The 14093-nt window shown below is 41.9% G+C and overlaps 1 protein-coding gene across 1 annotated transcript; it reads right to left on the bottom strand.

The window, feature by feature from the left end:
• Nucleotides 1-5770: 5770 nt before the first annotated feature.
• On the bottom strand, nucleotides 5771-13348 carry TRMT10A (tRNA methyltransferase 10A). The gene is made up of 8 exons (XM_066317890.1): nucleotides 13308-13348; nucleotides 11943-12243; nucleotides 10770-10932; nucleotides 10273-10344; nucleotides 9770-9844; nucleotides 8722-8871; nucleotides 8064-8169; nucleotides 5771-6773 (listed from the first exon to the last, which is right to left on the bottom strand). The coding sequence occupies exons 2-8, from the start codon at nucleotides 12212-12214 to the stop codon at nucleotides 6607-6609; spliced, it is 1005 nt and encodes a 334-aa protein (XP_066173987.1). The 5' UTR covers nucleotides 12215-12243; nucleotides 13308-13348; the 3' UTR covers nucleotides 5771-6606.
• Between the last annotated feature and the right edge of the window lie 745 nt (nucleotides 13349-14093).

Genomic DNA, 14093 nt, shown 5'->3' with positions numbered 1-14093 from the left:
CTCAGGAGGTACGACCTAGAGATTTACCCTTCCTAAAATTACTTATTAGAATGAAGTATTTCTAGTCCACTCTCTTCCATGATGTTTGCCTTTCTCCTTTCCTCCCTTCTTTTGCACTTGATGATTTTAGAGGTCTTTTCCAACCTTAACTGTTCTATGATTCTTCTAAAATTCCCATCCCTTTTCCTTATTGGTTTATTTCTCATATCACTTTACATTTCCTTTTCCCTCAAAACTTTCCTTATATCTTTAACTATATGCATATCAAGGCCATGACTTTTTTTCTCCAGCTGAGAATACTGGATCAGAGAGTGGACCCTGTCTGCAGCCTGTGCAGGGATAGGTGTCATGGTCTTCAGCCAAAAAGTGACAACAAAAGAGACTGCACAGGGTTCCAGTGAAGCATGACCAGACTTGCATAACCATGTTGCAGGAGCTGCTTTACTTGCCTTGCTCTGCCCGATTCCTGAAGATAAATGAGGGTGAGGCTCCAGCTCATATAGTGACCTGAGCAAGCAGGGAAACCACAATGCCACCCCTTTACAACTTGCTTGCACAGGCCCTCGGCTCAACCCTTTGCCAGAAAATACTTAGCTGATTCCTAGACCCCTCCACTTTTAGGGCTGCTCACTATGGAGAGAATATTTCTTCATGTTTATTTACATGTTGTGCAATTAAAATCTCTTTTTTCTGGTGACCAGTGGCATGATCCAAGAGGATGGCATGAAGTTGTGTCAGGGGAGGTTTAAGTTGAATATTACGAAAAGGTTTTTCCCCTGAAGGGTTGTTGGGCACTTGAACAGGTTCCCCAAGGCAGTGATCACAGCACCAGCCTGACGACTTCAAGAAGGGTTTGGACAGTGCTCTCAGGCAGAGTGTGACTCTTAGGGCTGCCCTGTGCTGAGGTAGGAGTTGGACTTTGATGCAGGTCTTTTCTGACTCAGGATAGCCTGTAATTCAGTGGAAATACGATACATTCCTTTATTGGTTTTTTTATCTCACTTTACCCAGCTGAACATAACACACTAATATCCCCTCTCCAGTGATTTATTAACCTCAGCAGATTCAAGTGAAATGTGTGTCTTGAGCTGAAGACAAAGACCATACTGGAGGTGTTCGTGCCTGGTGAGCTTGCACACAGAAGTACTTAGTGAACTAACGACTGCTCTTGCAACTCCATGTTATCTTCACTTGGGGACTGTAACTTGGGCAAATGTTGTGAAACATTTACCATGCTCGGCAGATTGTAGCCATAGCTACAGTTTCTGACTACAAGGCACTTGTAGGGGAAAGTGGTTCATTTCTGCCACTTCACAGGCAGCACAGCCTGCTTCCCACTCCTGACTCCTGCCAGGGCTGAGCAGCCTTGCATTGCTTGCTTACCTGATGCAGTGCATGATGTTGACTCCAGGTGAAGAGAGGTAGTACTTTTTGAAACAGCTTTCTTTTAATGGAAAAACAGTTCTGCACTGAACCTACTTTAACCACAGCTCAAGCGACCTAACTCTTTACAGAAAAAAACCCCACAAACTTTTAATGGCAGTTATGCATCACAGATTTTACTGACAACTATACATTCTGTCCTACAAATAATAAAATGCATACAAGCTTTAGCTAAAACTTTAGCACTTCTAAAAATAGGTTACTTCTTCCTTATCTACCGTGTTGATTTTTAAGCTTACCAAGGTACCTTTCTTTCAGACAGTGACTTAGCTGTCAAGAAAATAAACCTCCTGGAGGGTATTCGAATTAAAAATCCATCGTTTTATCCCACTGTGTGATAGCAATTTCCAAGTTACCCTCTTATGAGTCACTTCTGAAGAACTTGTTAACACAAAAGTCTGGGACACACACGTTAGGAGAAGGAACAAAAGAGCAACATTTCTGAAGTCCCACCCTACACAGTATAGAAGCTGTGACTACTCCAATTCCTTTGTATTTTTCCACCTGCACGTTTAAGTGCATGTCTAAAAGATTAGGTACACAAAACCCTGCAAGTACTTATTATTACTGAAGCACAGAGATTGAGCAAAACTAGCTGGCAGGGCAGATTATGATCTTCAAAAGGCTTAGGGATCATATCTGAAGATTTTACAAATGTGCATGACACTACAATGGAGCTGAATTAAGCATATATGGGATGACATCCAATTTTGTGAGAACATGAACAAAGACATCCAGAAATAAATACCTTTCCAAAACACAAAGGGAATAAATCAACTGCTCACAGGACAATGCCTTATTCATTTTAGTAAGCTGAAGAAAGCTAAAGGTGGAAGGTGCAAATTACTTTGTGGATTTAGAGCAAGTATTAGAAGAATTAGAAGGGGAAAATAATAGCCAAGGAGAGTACTCAATCAAGTATGAAGACCCCTTTTTAAAATAATGCTTTTGCTTCCTTTTAGGTCCTGTGATATTCCTGGAAATATCACAGCCAAACAAGAGATTAAAAAGCACATCTTTCTTACACTACTTGAAGTAAAAATGCAGCAAAAGGGAATGAATATTAATCAAACATTTGATTATTTGGCTTTAGGATTGTCAGATGCTGTTGTTCCTAACAAAGCTAGCAAAGCCACCTTCTTGGGAGAGAGACAATTAAAATACACATTTCAAAGATGGGCCAAAGTTTATTCAGATTTCGATTTGGAAGTCACACTGAAGTCTGTCTGCTTTTCAGAATAACTTATGACAAGAAGAATGTGTGCTTACTGATAGCTTATTTTAAAACCCTCCTGGAGAATAAATGCATACTTTACAATAATACGAACCAATACCAATAATGGTGCAGTGAACCTGTGATCTTTGGTGTGATCTACAGCACAGCCTGAGCAATAAAAAGTTCTGTTTAAATCAAAGAAACATTAGAACTCTTCAAACTTCCCTGACCTTATCATCAAGCTCTAAGGATTTTAGGAATGCCACATCCTATACACCTGCAGCAGACAGTCACATTGCCCCAAGACTGTCCTGAGCACACGTGCCTTGTCATGCACACCGGATTTTAGAATGACCAACAGTGTGGATCCCCTTGGACAGCTACACCCCTGTGCAGCATGCCAGTGTGCACTGCAAAACCCACCATCATTGTCAACTTTGTGAGCAGAAGCCTCTGAGATGGGGCTGTCCAGAGAGCCTCTCTTCCACTCAGATGCTCTTCAGAGTCATTTCTAGAATCAAACACTGTTGCTCCATAAGCAAACATAGGGTCAATGGGCATAAATTATGAAATGGGACATGTGGAAGCCAAAGCAAAGGCAAATTGACCTGAATCCAGTAAATAGACAAGGGGGGGAAATATCTGCAGCAGTAGTTTGGGAAATCGTCACATGGATGCAGATGAACTCTGCTGGGATCCCTGACTTCAGAAATCTGAACCAAGGGGATTGAGGCTCAGTGGGAAGGGAACAAAACAACAGGATTACTTATGGCATCTTGCTGTGACCTCACCCCTGCACGTAACTAAAAGAAAGTTTGCCCATTCAGCCAGAAGATTTGACTTTCTGCCATATCTCCTTCCTATTTTCTGTTTCTTTCTTTTCAGATTCCTTGAGCCATACCTTCTTTATTGCCTTTTTAATGCTTTACTACACAGATTGAAAGACCCTTGGATGTATTCTGCTGCCCAGCAGTAATTCTGGCAGTACCTGAAACTTTACAAAGCTTAGTGATGAAAGTCAGAGCTTTCTGAAGCACAGCAATGACGCCTGGTGGTGAAACACAGGGATCCTGTTCTTTTTTCGAGCTTCTATGCAGATTGTCTTTTTCATGTTCTCTTCAACATCGTGGTGGCCCAGGAACAAATTGCATTGGAGGTCTTTAAGTCTTGGTTAGACAAGCGTGTCAGAGGACAGCAAGGGTGAAGCAGAGAACTTCCAGTGTTTTTCCTACTGTTTCATTAACTTTGTACAGCTAAAGCTGGTTAAAAGAAAGATCTTTAAGAAGTGCCCTAAAGCACTGCATGTAAATATTTATTTCTGTTATCAGAAACAAATTTCTTTTTGTTTCTTATTATAAAACAGGACAGTGATTTATCTCCGCCTCCAGTGTAATGCATTAGTGGGCCATGCCTGAAATATGCAAGTGACCATCTTGAAAATATTGAGAACAACAGCCAGGTCTGCAGATTGAAAAAGAAGAATAAATGTGATTTCTTAAGTAGCAGGCCAAAAGCCAGAACACCAGAGTGCCAAAAAAGGCTATAATTTGTATACAATATGTAAATCCAAAATGAAAAACAATTAAATCCTCATCCTCACAGTGAAGAATTTCTTCCTAATATATAATCTAAACCCACTCTGTCAGTTAAAAACCATGCTCCCTGGTCCTATCACTACCTGTACTTGTAAAAAGTCCCGCTACAGCTTTTCTGTAGCCCCCTTCAGATACTGGAGGGTGCTGTAAGGTCTCCTCAGAGCCTTCTCTTCTCCTGGGCTGAACAGCCTCAGCTCTCTCAGCCTGTCTGCAAAAGTGCTCCAGCACTCTGAGCACCTTCATGCCCTCCTCTGGACTTGCTCAAACAGGTTCATGGGCTTCGTATGTTGTGAGCCCCAGCTCTGGATGCAGCAGTCCAGGTAGGCTCTCAGCAGAGCAGAGCAGGAGTATCATGTCCCTTGAGCTGCTGGCCATGTTTCTTGTGATGGGAGACAGGAAGACCAGCTGGATGAGACAAGCAGTGTGTATGAACAGGCAGCAGCTACTGAGCTGCTGTAATACTGTGCACTTGGCATAAGGAGCCTTTGAACAGCAACACACCAGACCATGTTTACCTTCTATTTCTCCATAGACAGGTAAGCTTCAGATTTAAACAGCTGAATTTAAAAACACCTGTATGTGTGCATGTGTGTGTATCTAATTTCACTGGTAAAGTTGCTAAGGCTGTCTTTTAAGTTGCACAACGATTCTGTAAGATGCTTTGAAACCCTTTCAGCATATCTCTGAAAGTTCCCAGTTTGTTTGAGGCATCTGCTCCTACACTCTCAAGCCTGAGTAAATAAGGCTCATGTATGAAATTTTCTTAAGGAAACCTTGGACAGACTGAGGAGTCTTAGATCAGGCTTAATAGGTGCTACATGCGTTAACATGCATAACCTCAGCTGTAAAGATGTAATTCATTGCAATTTTACACATTTCAGTTAGAGAATCAGTTAATACATGCTGGGAACACTTATGCTGCCTTTCTTGTTACAAAAATTAAACCAGCAATGCTTTTATGAAAAGGCTGATCTAGTTTCTGCAACAAAGCAATCAGAGTTTTGTAAAGCCTAAGAAAAGCCCTATGGAAGTTCAGCAACAAACCATAATCGATCCTTTTAACAGAAGACAGTTTTCTATTGGCCTTTTACAAATTATAGAGAGAAGTGCACTAAGTGTGTAGGTCATAGCCAGTTGGTTGCCAAGACTTTACAGATGATAGAGACTCACAGGGATCCCACTTGCAGTCTGCACTTGGAAGCAGTATCAAGGAAGAGAAGAAGAAAAATGGGCACAAGGCAAGTCAGACTTCAATCAGTCCTCTGACTGCAGCTCAGAACAGAGGAACACTTAGGATGCCATGTCCTTATGCTCCTCAGGCATTAGAAACCTGTGTGAGAGCTGCACTTGCTCAGGCACGGCAGCTACCTGGCTACTCCTGGAGAAGAAAGGGATAGGCACGCTCACAGGGCTGAAGCACAGCCTCAATTCCAAGGTGTCCACTTCACTACTTCACCAAAGCACTAAAGTCAGTTGATGAATCAGAACATCCAGCCAAGACTAAGATTTTTTTAAAAAGGAAAAGATATTTGATAGACAATACAATACATAGAAGATCATGTGATAACACAGGAATACTGCATCTGGGTGACCTGTAAGGAAGAGTTCCTCTCTCTTGGTGTTGTTCTGAGGCTGTGTGATACATTTTGCCGAGGATATGAAGGAATAATCAAAAGTGATTGAGTCACCTCAGTGTGCACGATGTGCCAACTAAGGCACATGATTTGCACCTGTGCTAACACCCATCCCACTCAAGCTCAAGTATAAAACACTGGCTTAACCCCACACCCATACTTCACCTACTGACCCCAGCTAACTAAACACAATATATAAATCAGGCAGTTCAGCTGATTGTCTGTTGAGATGCTCAGGAAAGTCAGAATTTTTGATTCAAGTGTTCATGCACATTTTGCAGCAGGCACTAGTGGTACAGGTTTTGGAGCCAAAGGAACACTTACCATTCATTGCTTTTAAGAAAACTTTTGAACAGAAATGGAGACAAGAACGTATACACTAAAATAAGGAGTGCTAATACTCTTGGCATTTACACCCAATTTGGTATGTATAAAAAATAATATTAAAAAAATTAAATTAAACAGCTTCTCTGGGAAAAAAATAAATGCTGCATTTGTCTTTTTTTTTTTTTTTTTAAAGCTATTATATTAAAGTTCCAATGTAAAAACCTGCATTTAACTTAACCTTTCATGCACAGAAACAGCTCTAGGACTACCGAGCACTGAGACAATTCAGCATTACAAGGGCTGCAGATGGTCTTTGAAGTAAAACTACTTCATGTCCCAGTTTTTTCCATGAACTCCACGTCTTTTCTTTCCCATCATCTGATTCTGAAGCCTAGTTGCTATCAGAGTCATTGTCTTCATCTTCTTTTCCAGACAGAGCAGGTTTGGATGAATCATCAGCTTCTCCCAAAGGAACAGCCCCTTTCCTCTGTGGCAGGACACTGAAAAAAGCCTCCTTCCAGTCTCTCTTCTCCAGGTATGCAAGGATGATCTCAAACACTGCAAGATCAGAAAAGCCATCAGGTCTTTTACAGGGAGGTAAGTGAATTGCAGATAGTGAGACTCCCCCAAATCCATCTTTACAGAGAATTATGTGCATTCTCTTGTGGCATCTTCAGAGCAGAGCTGATGAAATGCAGGCAGGAACAGATTCTGCTACTACTGCAGCCTGAAGACCAGCACACCCCAGGTCTCCAGCTGCAGGACAGTGTTTCTCTCAGGGACTGAGACAAATACTTCAGTCTCACCAGTGCCTTCTGAACAGGCACCAGTGCTTTCACATGCTTGACAAGAATCCTGGTGTGGGTGCACTTTAACAAAGATTTTGACCTCTCCTATAATTAGCTCTTCCTTTCTACATAAAGCAACAGTGAAAGATCTGATTTTAGAGACACATAAAATCTTACAAATACAGAGGGTTTGATAATTTTAAAGTCCCGTGCCATACTGTATTCTCCTCCGTGCTTAAATAATGATTATCATCATGCAAAAGCCAGCCTCATTAATATGACACTTTCAGAAAATAAAATTATCATTGAGCAATGTATTACTTAAAAAAATAAGTAATTTACCTTGAAATAAAGCAAGGTAAGATAAGCTAAAGAATGTTCAGTGGGGCACAATAAAGACTTTTGACATCATGTCAAAAATTTCCATGAAAGTCAGAGTAGGCTCCATTTTGCATGTATTTTTGTTTAATGACACTGACAGACAATCTAATAACAAAGCTGTAAGTTTAAAAGGAGCAGGATTCAAGACTTGGTTAAGCAACTGAATACTTCAATCAGAACCAGGAAATCAGGTAAAAATACATTTATAAAAATTCAGTAGGTAGGGTACTGCTGATACCAACCGAGGAAAGTCTACAGGTACTGAGTTCTGCTGAACAAAGCTGTCCAAAGAGGTGAACACATCACAAACATTCATCCTCCCTTGGCTTAAAATGTGTACCCTACAATAAAATACAATGTTGGACAGTTTCCAACATTTTACTCACTTATACAGTAAGCCTGGAAAAAATACCAGGATGGTAAGAAAGCCGCAAGTAATCCTCAGACAAGCCAACAGGATACAATGTGCACTTTTTAAGACACCACTATTTACATTTAACCATATCTGTAATATTTAAAGGTCAGGGCAATTAATCCATTCTGAAGGCAACTAAATTCAAGAAATATCAACATAATAAAACAAGGTTTAGGTATCTGCACTACAGTGCAGAGGGTTGAAATTTTGACTATCACATATATATTCTAAAATAATGTAATTATTTTCTGATTTAGAACTTACCATGATTGACAGCTAACACTTTCCGACTGTTCATTTTGACAAAGTTTCCAAGTGGGAGCTGTGCATGATCAATTCCCTGCTCTACAGCTTTTCTGTAAGTAATTCCCTGGGGAAAAGATACCAAAACAAGTGGATTGAGAATTACTTTTTCAGATCAGCCCATACAGATTTACTACAAGTATCATTTTCTGGCAAGAGTTTTGCCTGTGCTGCCATGATGTTGCTTTAGAAGCTGGTTACAAAAGAAACCCCAATTGGACAGCACCTGCCTCAAGGGCTACTATCTCTGGAAAACTCACTACTTTCTCTATCTGTGACACTGACCTGTGGTCAAAAGGACTGTAAATGCAACCTGTTCATGCAGCTGCAGCTCTAGAGCCATCAGCCATAGCCTGCTTTAAAGGTGAGCTTATGTTAAAGTACAAAGTGAATCAGGTTGTAGTCACTTGCTATTTTTTCAGAGGAAGGCTAAAGGATAAGAAAACTCTGTAACACAAAACCACTGCTACCACAAGTATTTTTCACATTTCTTCAAAATTTCTTGGAATTCTTTTTTGAAGAAGTTTTCTCAGTATTAATTATGTTAGTTCCCACATGAACAGCAATGATGTCAAATAAGGTGCCAAAAAAGCTGCAAAGAAACAGACCCAGAGCTTACCTTGTGGTGATTGTGATCCACCAGTCCTCCAATCACATAGGCTTTCTTCTCATCAAGCTCCCTGAGAACATCTGGGGAATCTGAGGTAAGATATACTAGGTCTTCTTTCTTTATTAGCTCACTATAGTGCTCTGTTCTAATTTGGATATCCTCAAAAAAAGGTAGTTAAAAGAAGTTACTGATGAATTGCTGGCCAAGCTTTACAGACCCAAGACGGGACTGGAAAATAAATCCAACAGTATGTAGTCATTCCACATGCCTCCTTCACATTCAAATAAGCAGCACAGTGCAGATTCATTTTCTGTGTAAACAATCCAGTCTCTAGAGCACTGATTTGTAAAAATCAACAGGAAATTTTCTGAAACCATAAAAGAACTTTACAAATCCTTAAGTTCTTGTGATTCCCTTTGAATGTTACCATATTTCCTCTATGGATCCAAGTAATTTTCAAGTCCATTAAAGAAAGTGAACCCAGAAGCAAATGTTTAGTTAACATTAATTGTTCAGTAAGAGAAGTTTATGCTAAGCTCTCATGAAGCAGCTATTGCACAAGGACTGCTGGAAACAGGACTGCTTTTATTTGTTCTAAGTGCTCTTCCTTTGAAGTTGTTGGAAGAGTGGCTTAACAGGGAGTCACAAGGAAAACCAACAGGAGTCTGACCATGAGAGAATCACATCCTGACAGGCAAGTCTTATTTTGAACAAGGATAAAAGAGTACTCTGAAGACAGACAACTGCTGGAACCACCTAAGTCAAGGAGTCCTGCTTAGTCTATCAAGAATGGAATTTGTTCAATAAAAATAAGTGACAATGGATCTGTGTGTAGTTTTTCAAGCAAAAATCAAATCTAGATTCAAGAGACGCAGTCTTTTGCTTATTTAATTTAAATCAATTAAAAGGACAAAAAGCTACACTTTTTCAAATATGCCATTGCTCGCATGTATTAGAAAAACCCAGGAGGAAAAAAATCATGTTCTTCACAACTAACAATACAATTAACAATTACAATCAAGACTTTAACTTTTCACAGAAATACTCGATTATTCACCTTCCAATTCACCCATCCTTTGTCATTTTCATTCATGTTGGTCTTCAACTGCCCCCCATGGCTGGTCAAGTAAAACTTCAAAGAGAACAGACAAGAGGTACAAAACACAGAAACATCAATTTGCCACAATCTGTTTCCTCTCTTTCTACCCTTAACTGTTAGCTAAAACTCTTAATATTTTTCAAATGAAAGTGGTACTAGGCCCATATTCATGTAGTTAGTGATACGTTTACAAGACAAATTTGGACTTAGAGTGACTTTTTTAAAAATCTGCCACAGCTAAAACCAAGGGTATCAACAGCCTCTTAGTGGCACACCTGGATCTGGCACTTTTCATCTGCATGCACATACTGTTCCATATACAGGGGTATCTTTGTAACATGTGGGTGTTACAACAGAACTAATTTTCTTATGAAAGAGGCAGCTTAAGTATTTTCTTTTCCTACTGCAGTTCTCCTGTTTGGTACTTGGCAACAGTCAGTGCTCAGTTTGTTCAAACATACCTGCACAGGATGAAATGCCTTGCGGTTTTCTGCGTAACATCTCTGAATCTGCTTGTGAAGCTTCTTAACATCCTGCACACAACACAATTTGGTTTTATTTAGTCCTTCCTACAGACCATCACAAAATGCTTTATCATGAGCCATTCAGAAGCTAAAGAGAGAAAAAGGAAGCTTTTAACTTGCAAAAGTGACTACTCAGAGAGTGTGGGCATCAGATCCTGAGAGAAAAAACACCCACTGTGATTATGCTGACAAGGAGATGCACACATCTTCCACACAGGTGAACTTAGACACCACTATGCATGTGCTTGATTTACACTATTCTAGGGGGAAAAAAAATCACAGGGATTTAATTAACATAAAAAATTAATCTGGGGAATCAAACAGGTTTATCACTGTGACAATACTCAGTCTTTAACCCATGGGAAAATCCTGAGAACATACAGTCTATATTTAAGAAAATTAAATATATCTAGTTAATCTGAAATTCTTTTTACCTTTAACACCATCAGGTCATCAAAGCTGCAGTCCACAATAAGACGAAGCGTGCTAGGAACAACTTCCCTGCGCATGCACTTCCTGTCATTCCCCTCACTGCTGGAATCAAATTTTGACTGACGCTCTAGTTTTCTCTTCTGGCGTTTTTCTTTTCGTTTCTGCCTAAGTAAACAAACAAATCAATCCTCAAAAAGTGCTGCCATGTCTGCTGAGGTGCTGTATTATGCACACAACTGCAGACTTCTAGTGCCAAAGTGGTTGTCCTGTGACTGTGATAGTTTAAACACAGCCTGTTGCCTGCGTTTGTGCTACACTGAGACCAGCACAAAATGTTCATCACGTCCATCTTTGTGAAGTTCTGTAAATACCTACAAAGACAGACATCTGACAGGAATTCAATTAACTCAATACTGGGAGTCTCACAGATTCAAGGGTGCTCTGAGTCAAGTCTCGTAACAGAACTAACCAAAAAGATTGACAAAAATCACAGTATCAGGATCAGAATGAGGAAGGCAATTTAATTCCTGTTTCACTGAACAGTTTTTCAACAGGCTTCTGAAGAAATTACTCCATCCTCCTATCCTGATAGGAGCAGGCAGTTGGGAGATCAAATTCCAGAGACAGCAACACCCACTGTCTTGGGAAGGAGCACCGGGCAGTCAGTGGTGTAAGAATAAACCACCATCAATGCATTTGCAGATACACTTTGTCTCAACACAACCAAACAGAAGTTCTATATATGTCAGTGTAAGTTGTAGCCCAGCACTTCATGTGTCAAATGTGGCTGCTTTTATTCAGTATCTTTGCAAGATTCTCAAGTCTGACCGCACCAGGAAAAGAGGCGCAGCCCATTGAGAAAGGAACAAGGCGCCACCCGTTCTGTCTCCCTTCTGACATTTCATGAAATGAAAAACATGCACGTTTGAATCCCTCCTGACATCCTCTTGAAGCCGAGGAACAATTCTAGTATGAGGAGGGGATGCTTACCTCTACAGCCTCTTCAAGTGCAGATGAAGTAGCCTGGGGCTACTGCTTTAAAACTGGTGTGGGGAAAACCGGTTCAACTGCCTTGATTTGATGAAGCAATTCACAAGCAAATTCTGCTGACACGTCGTTATTATTAGCACTAAATATTACATGTGAACCATGGGAAGCTCCTTTGCAAACCATACCTCCGTAGATCTTTCTGTTCTTCCCACTGCTTCTGCTTCAACAGCTTCTTCCTTTGTCTCTTGGACATGGACTCAAGGCATTCTTCCTTGCCCGAGCCTGCCTCCAGTGTCTCTACATTATCATTTGACTTCGCCTTTCCTTCCACATCAGGAACTTCAGGGAACAGGGTATTTTCCATTGGCACCTCTGGACTGTCTGTGGGTGTTTCAGACGACATTAGCTTTTGGCTGGGTTTTTTGACTTGTTTCTCCACACGTGCCAGATATTTCATTAAAAGCAAGTTTTCTGCTCACCAGTTCTCTAGGAAACAAAATGATATGAGCGCCATTAACAAGAGCTAGACCAAGTACCACTCAACACCTACTATAAGCCTGAATAAAGAATAAAAGGCCTTTTTTGTTTGTTTAAAGCCTCTGCAAGTAGTAACATAAAACATTCTAGAAAGATTATAATCTATATTCTGATAGTCTGAAATTCTGCCTGCTAATCTGCAGGTAGTGAATAGCTTCTAATTAAAAACTTTGCGAAAGAACAACAGCATAAAATTAGGTAATCGTACTGAATCAAATGTAATAGAAAAAAAGCATTTAGCAGTATGTGTACACGAACACAAAAATATTAAAGACGTATCTTGCAATATAACTACAGCAGTATGTTAGAGAAATGTAATTTTAAAGTCACTAAAGCCATTTGGGGGGGGGGAAAGAAAGTGTGAACGAGCTGTACTCCTTAAAAATTAATTTTAATTTTTCCTGAAAAGAAGACACTGGACAGTAACAGACACCGGCAACCGTCAGTAGACAAATACAACAAGTAAAAGGATGAACAATTGTTATTCAGCAAAACACTGTCGGTTCAAATCAGTGATAATTATAGCCACTCCTTTCCAATGGCAAGCACGATGTTTCCGCTCCTCTATGCTCGACACCCACACAATTCCCCAAGGAGAACTTCACCGGAGAACACTGCATCTACAACAGGCAGGAAACAGCAACCCCCTGGCTTCCTGCAGTGGTAGAAGAGACAGGAAATACACAGGACACCACAAAACCAGCGGAGGTTTTGCTGGCACATCCCGATTCGCCTGTGTGAGGGCGTTCACACACCGCGTCCTGCGCGCACACCTGGGTGCGTGTACATAGGCGCACATATATATATACACAGGCAAGCACACGTGTATCTACACACGGACACGCCGTAAGCTGCTCGTGGCGGCAGAGGGCCGGCCGCGGGCCCCCGGAGGGCCGTGTCCCGCCCCGCCGGCTGGGCCGGGCGCAGTGCGGGGCCGGGCGCAGTGCGGGGCCGCGCTGAGGGTCCCCGGGCGCCGCCATGTTCCCGCCCGCCCCCGAGGGGCCGCAACGTACCCGCGAGCCGCCCCGCGCGCGCGCCCGGCATCCAGGGGGCGGAGCCGCGCCACGCGCAGGCGCGCGGGGGAGGGGTGGTGGTCACGTGATGCCGCTGGGCAGGACGCCCCCCAGCGGCGGGTGGTGTCAGGGCACACCCGCGCCCGCCCCCCGGGGGCTCCGTGGGGAATAAAGGGCGGCGAAAAGGAAGGGAAAGCCTTATTTTTATCTGGTGATTCTGATGGCACCGCTGAGTTCACGCAGCGGGCAGCGACGTATTTTTAACCGGTGGCATTCCTCGGGGCAGATTTGTAGCTGCAGAGGTCCCCCGTGCTCCCTCCGCCCCCGCGAGAGTGGTACGCGCCTTCGTGCTTCCTAATTTTAAAGGCCACCGACAATTAGCTTTTTCTGCCCCGGTGTCAGTGACTAGCGAAGGGCAGCCTTCTTTCGCCGCCGGATAACTTCATGAAAGAATGCTGCCCTACTAAAGGAGTCGGTTCTGGAGACCAGGATTATATTCTATGGGAACAATGTATTTTGGGGAGCCTGAGTATGTAGATGTCTGTTTGTCCCTGGCTAACGAGGCACACAAAGTTAGCAAACACACGAGCGTGCGCTACCATAATCCCCTTTTCATGGGCATCAGTGTTTATCTCAGGTTTCACTGGTGCCAGATATACACACTCGTACAGTTTTAGTGCTGGTTTCGGGTTCGCTACAGCTGTGTTGCACTCACAAAACTCTGTGGTGTCACTATAGTGAGACACTGACCTTTCAACTGCTGTTGGAATTTAATATTTGCTGTAA

This window comes from Sylvia atricapilla, chromosome 4, assembly GCF_009819655.1.
Source record: "Sylvia atricapilla isolate bSylAtr1 chromosome 4, bSylAtr1.pri, whole genome shotgun sequence".
NCBI classification, from domain to species: Eukaryota; Metazoa; Chordata; class Aves; order Passeriformes; family Sylviidae; genus Sylvia; species Sylvia atricapilla.
Note: the sequence above shows the minus strand (reverse complement) of the source record. Positions and strands in the feature narration are given on the sequence as shown.

Coding starts and splice junctions, on each gene's coding strand:
- TRMT10A (XM_066317890.1), bottom strand. CDS start 12,214: ATGAAATATCTGGCACGTGTGGAGAAACAAGTCAAAAAACCCAGCCAA. Junction 10,345..10,769: donor ATGACCTGATGGTGTTAAAG/GTAAAAAGAATT, acceptor TGTTGTGTGCAG/GATGTTAAGAAGCTTCACAA. Junction 8,170..8,721: donor TGGATCACAATCACCACAAG/GTAAGCTCTGGG, acceptor TCTTTTCCCCAG/GGAATTACTTACAGAAAAGC.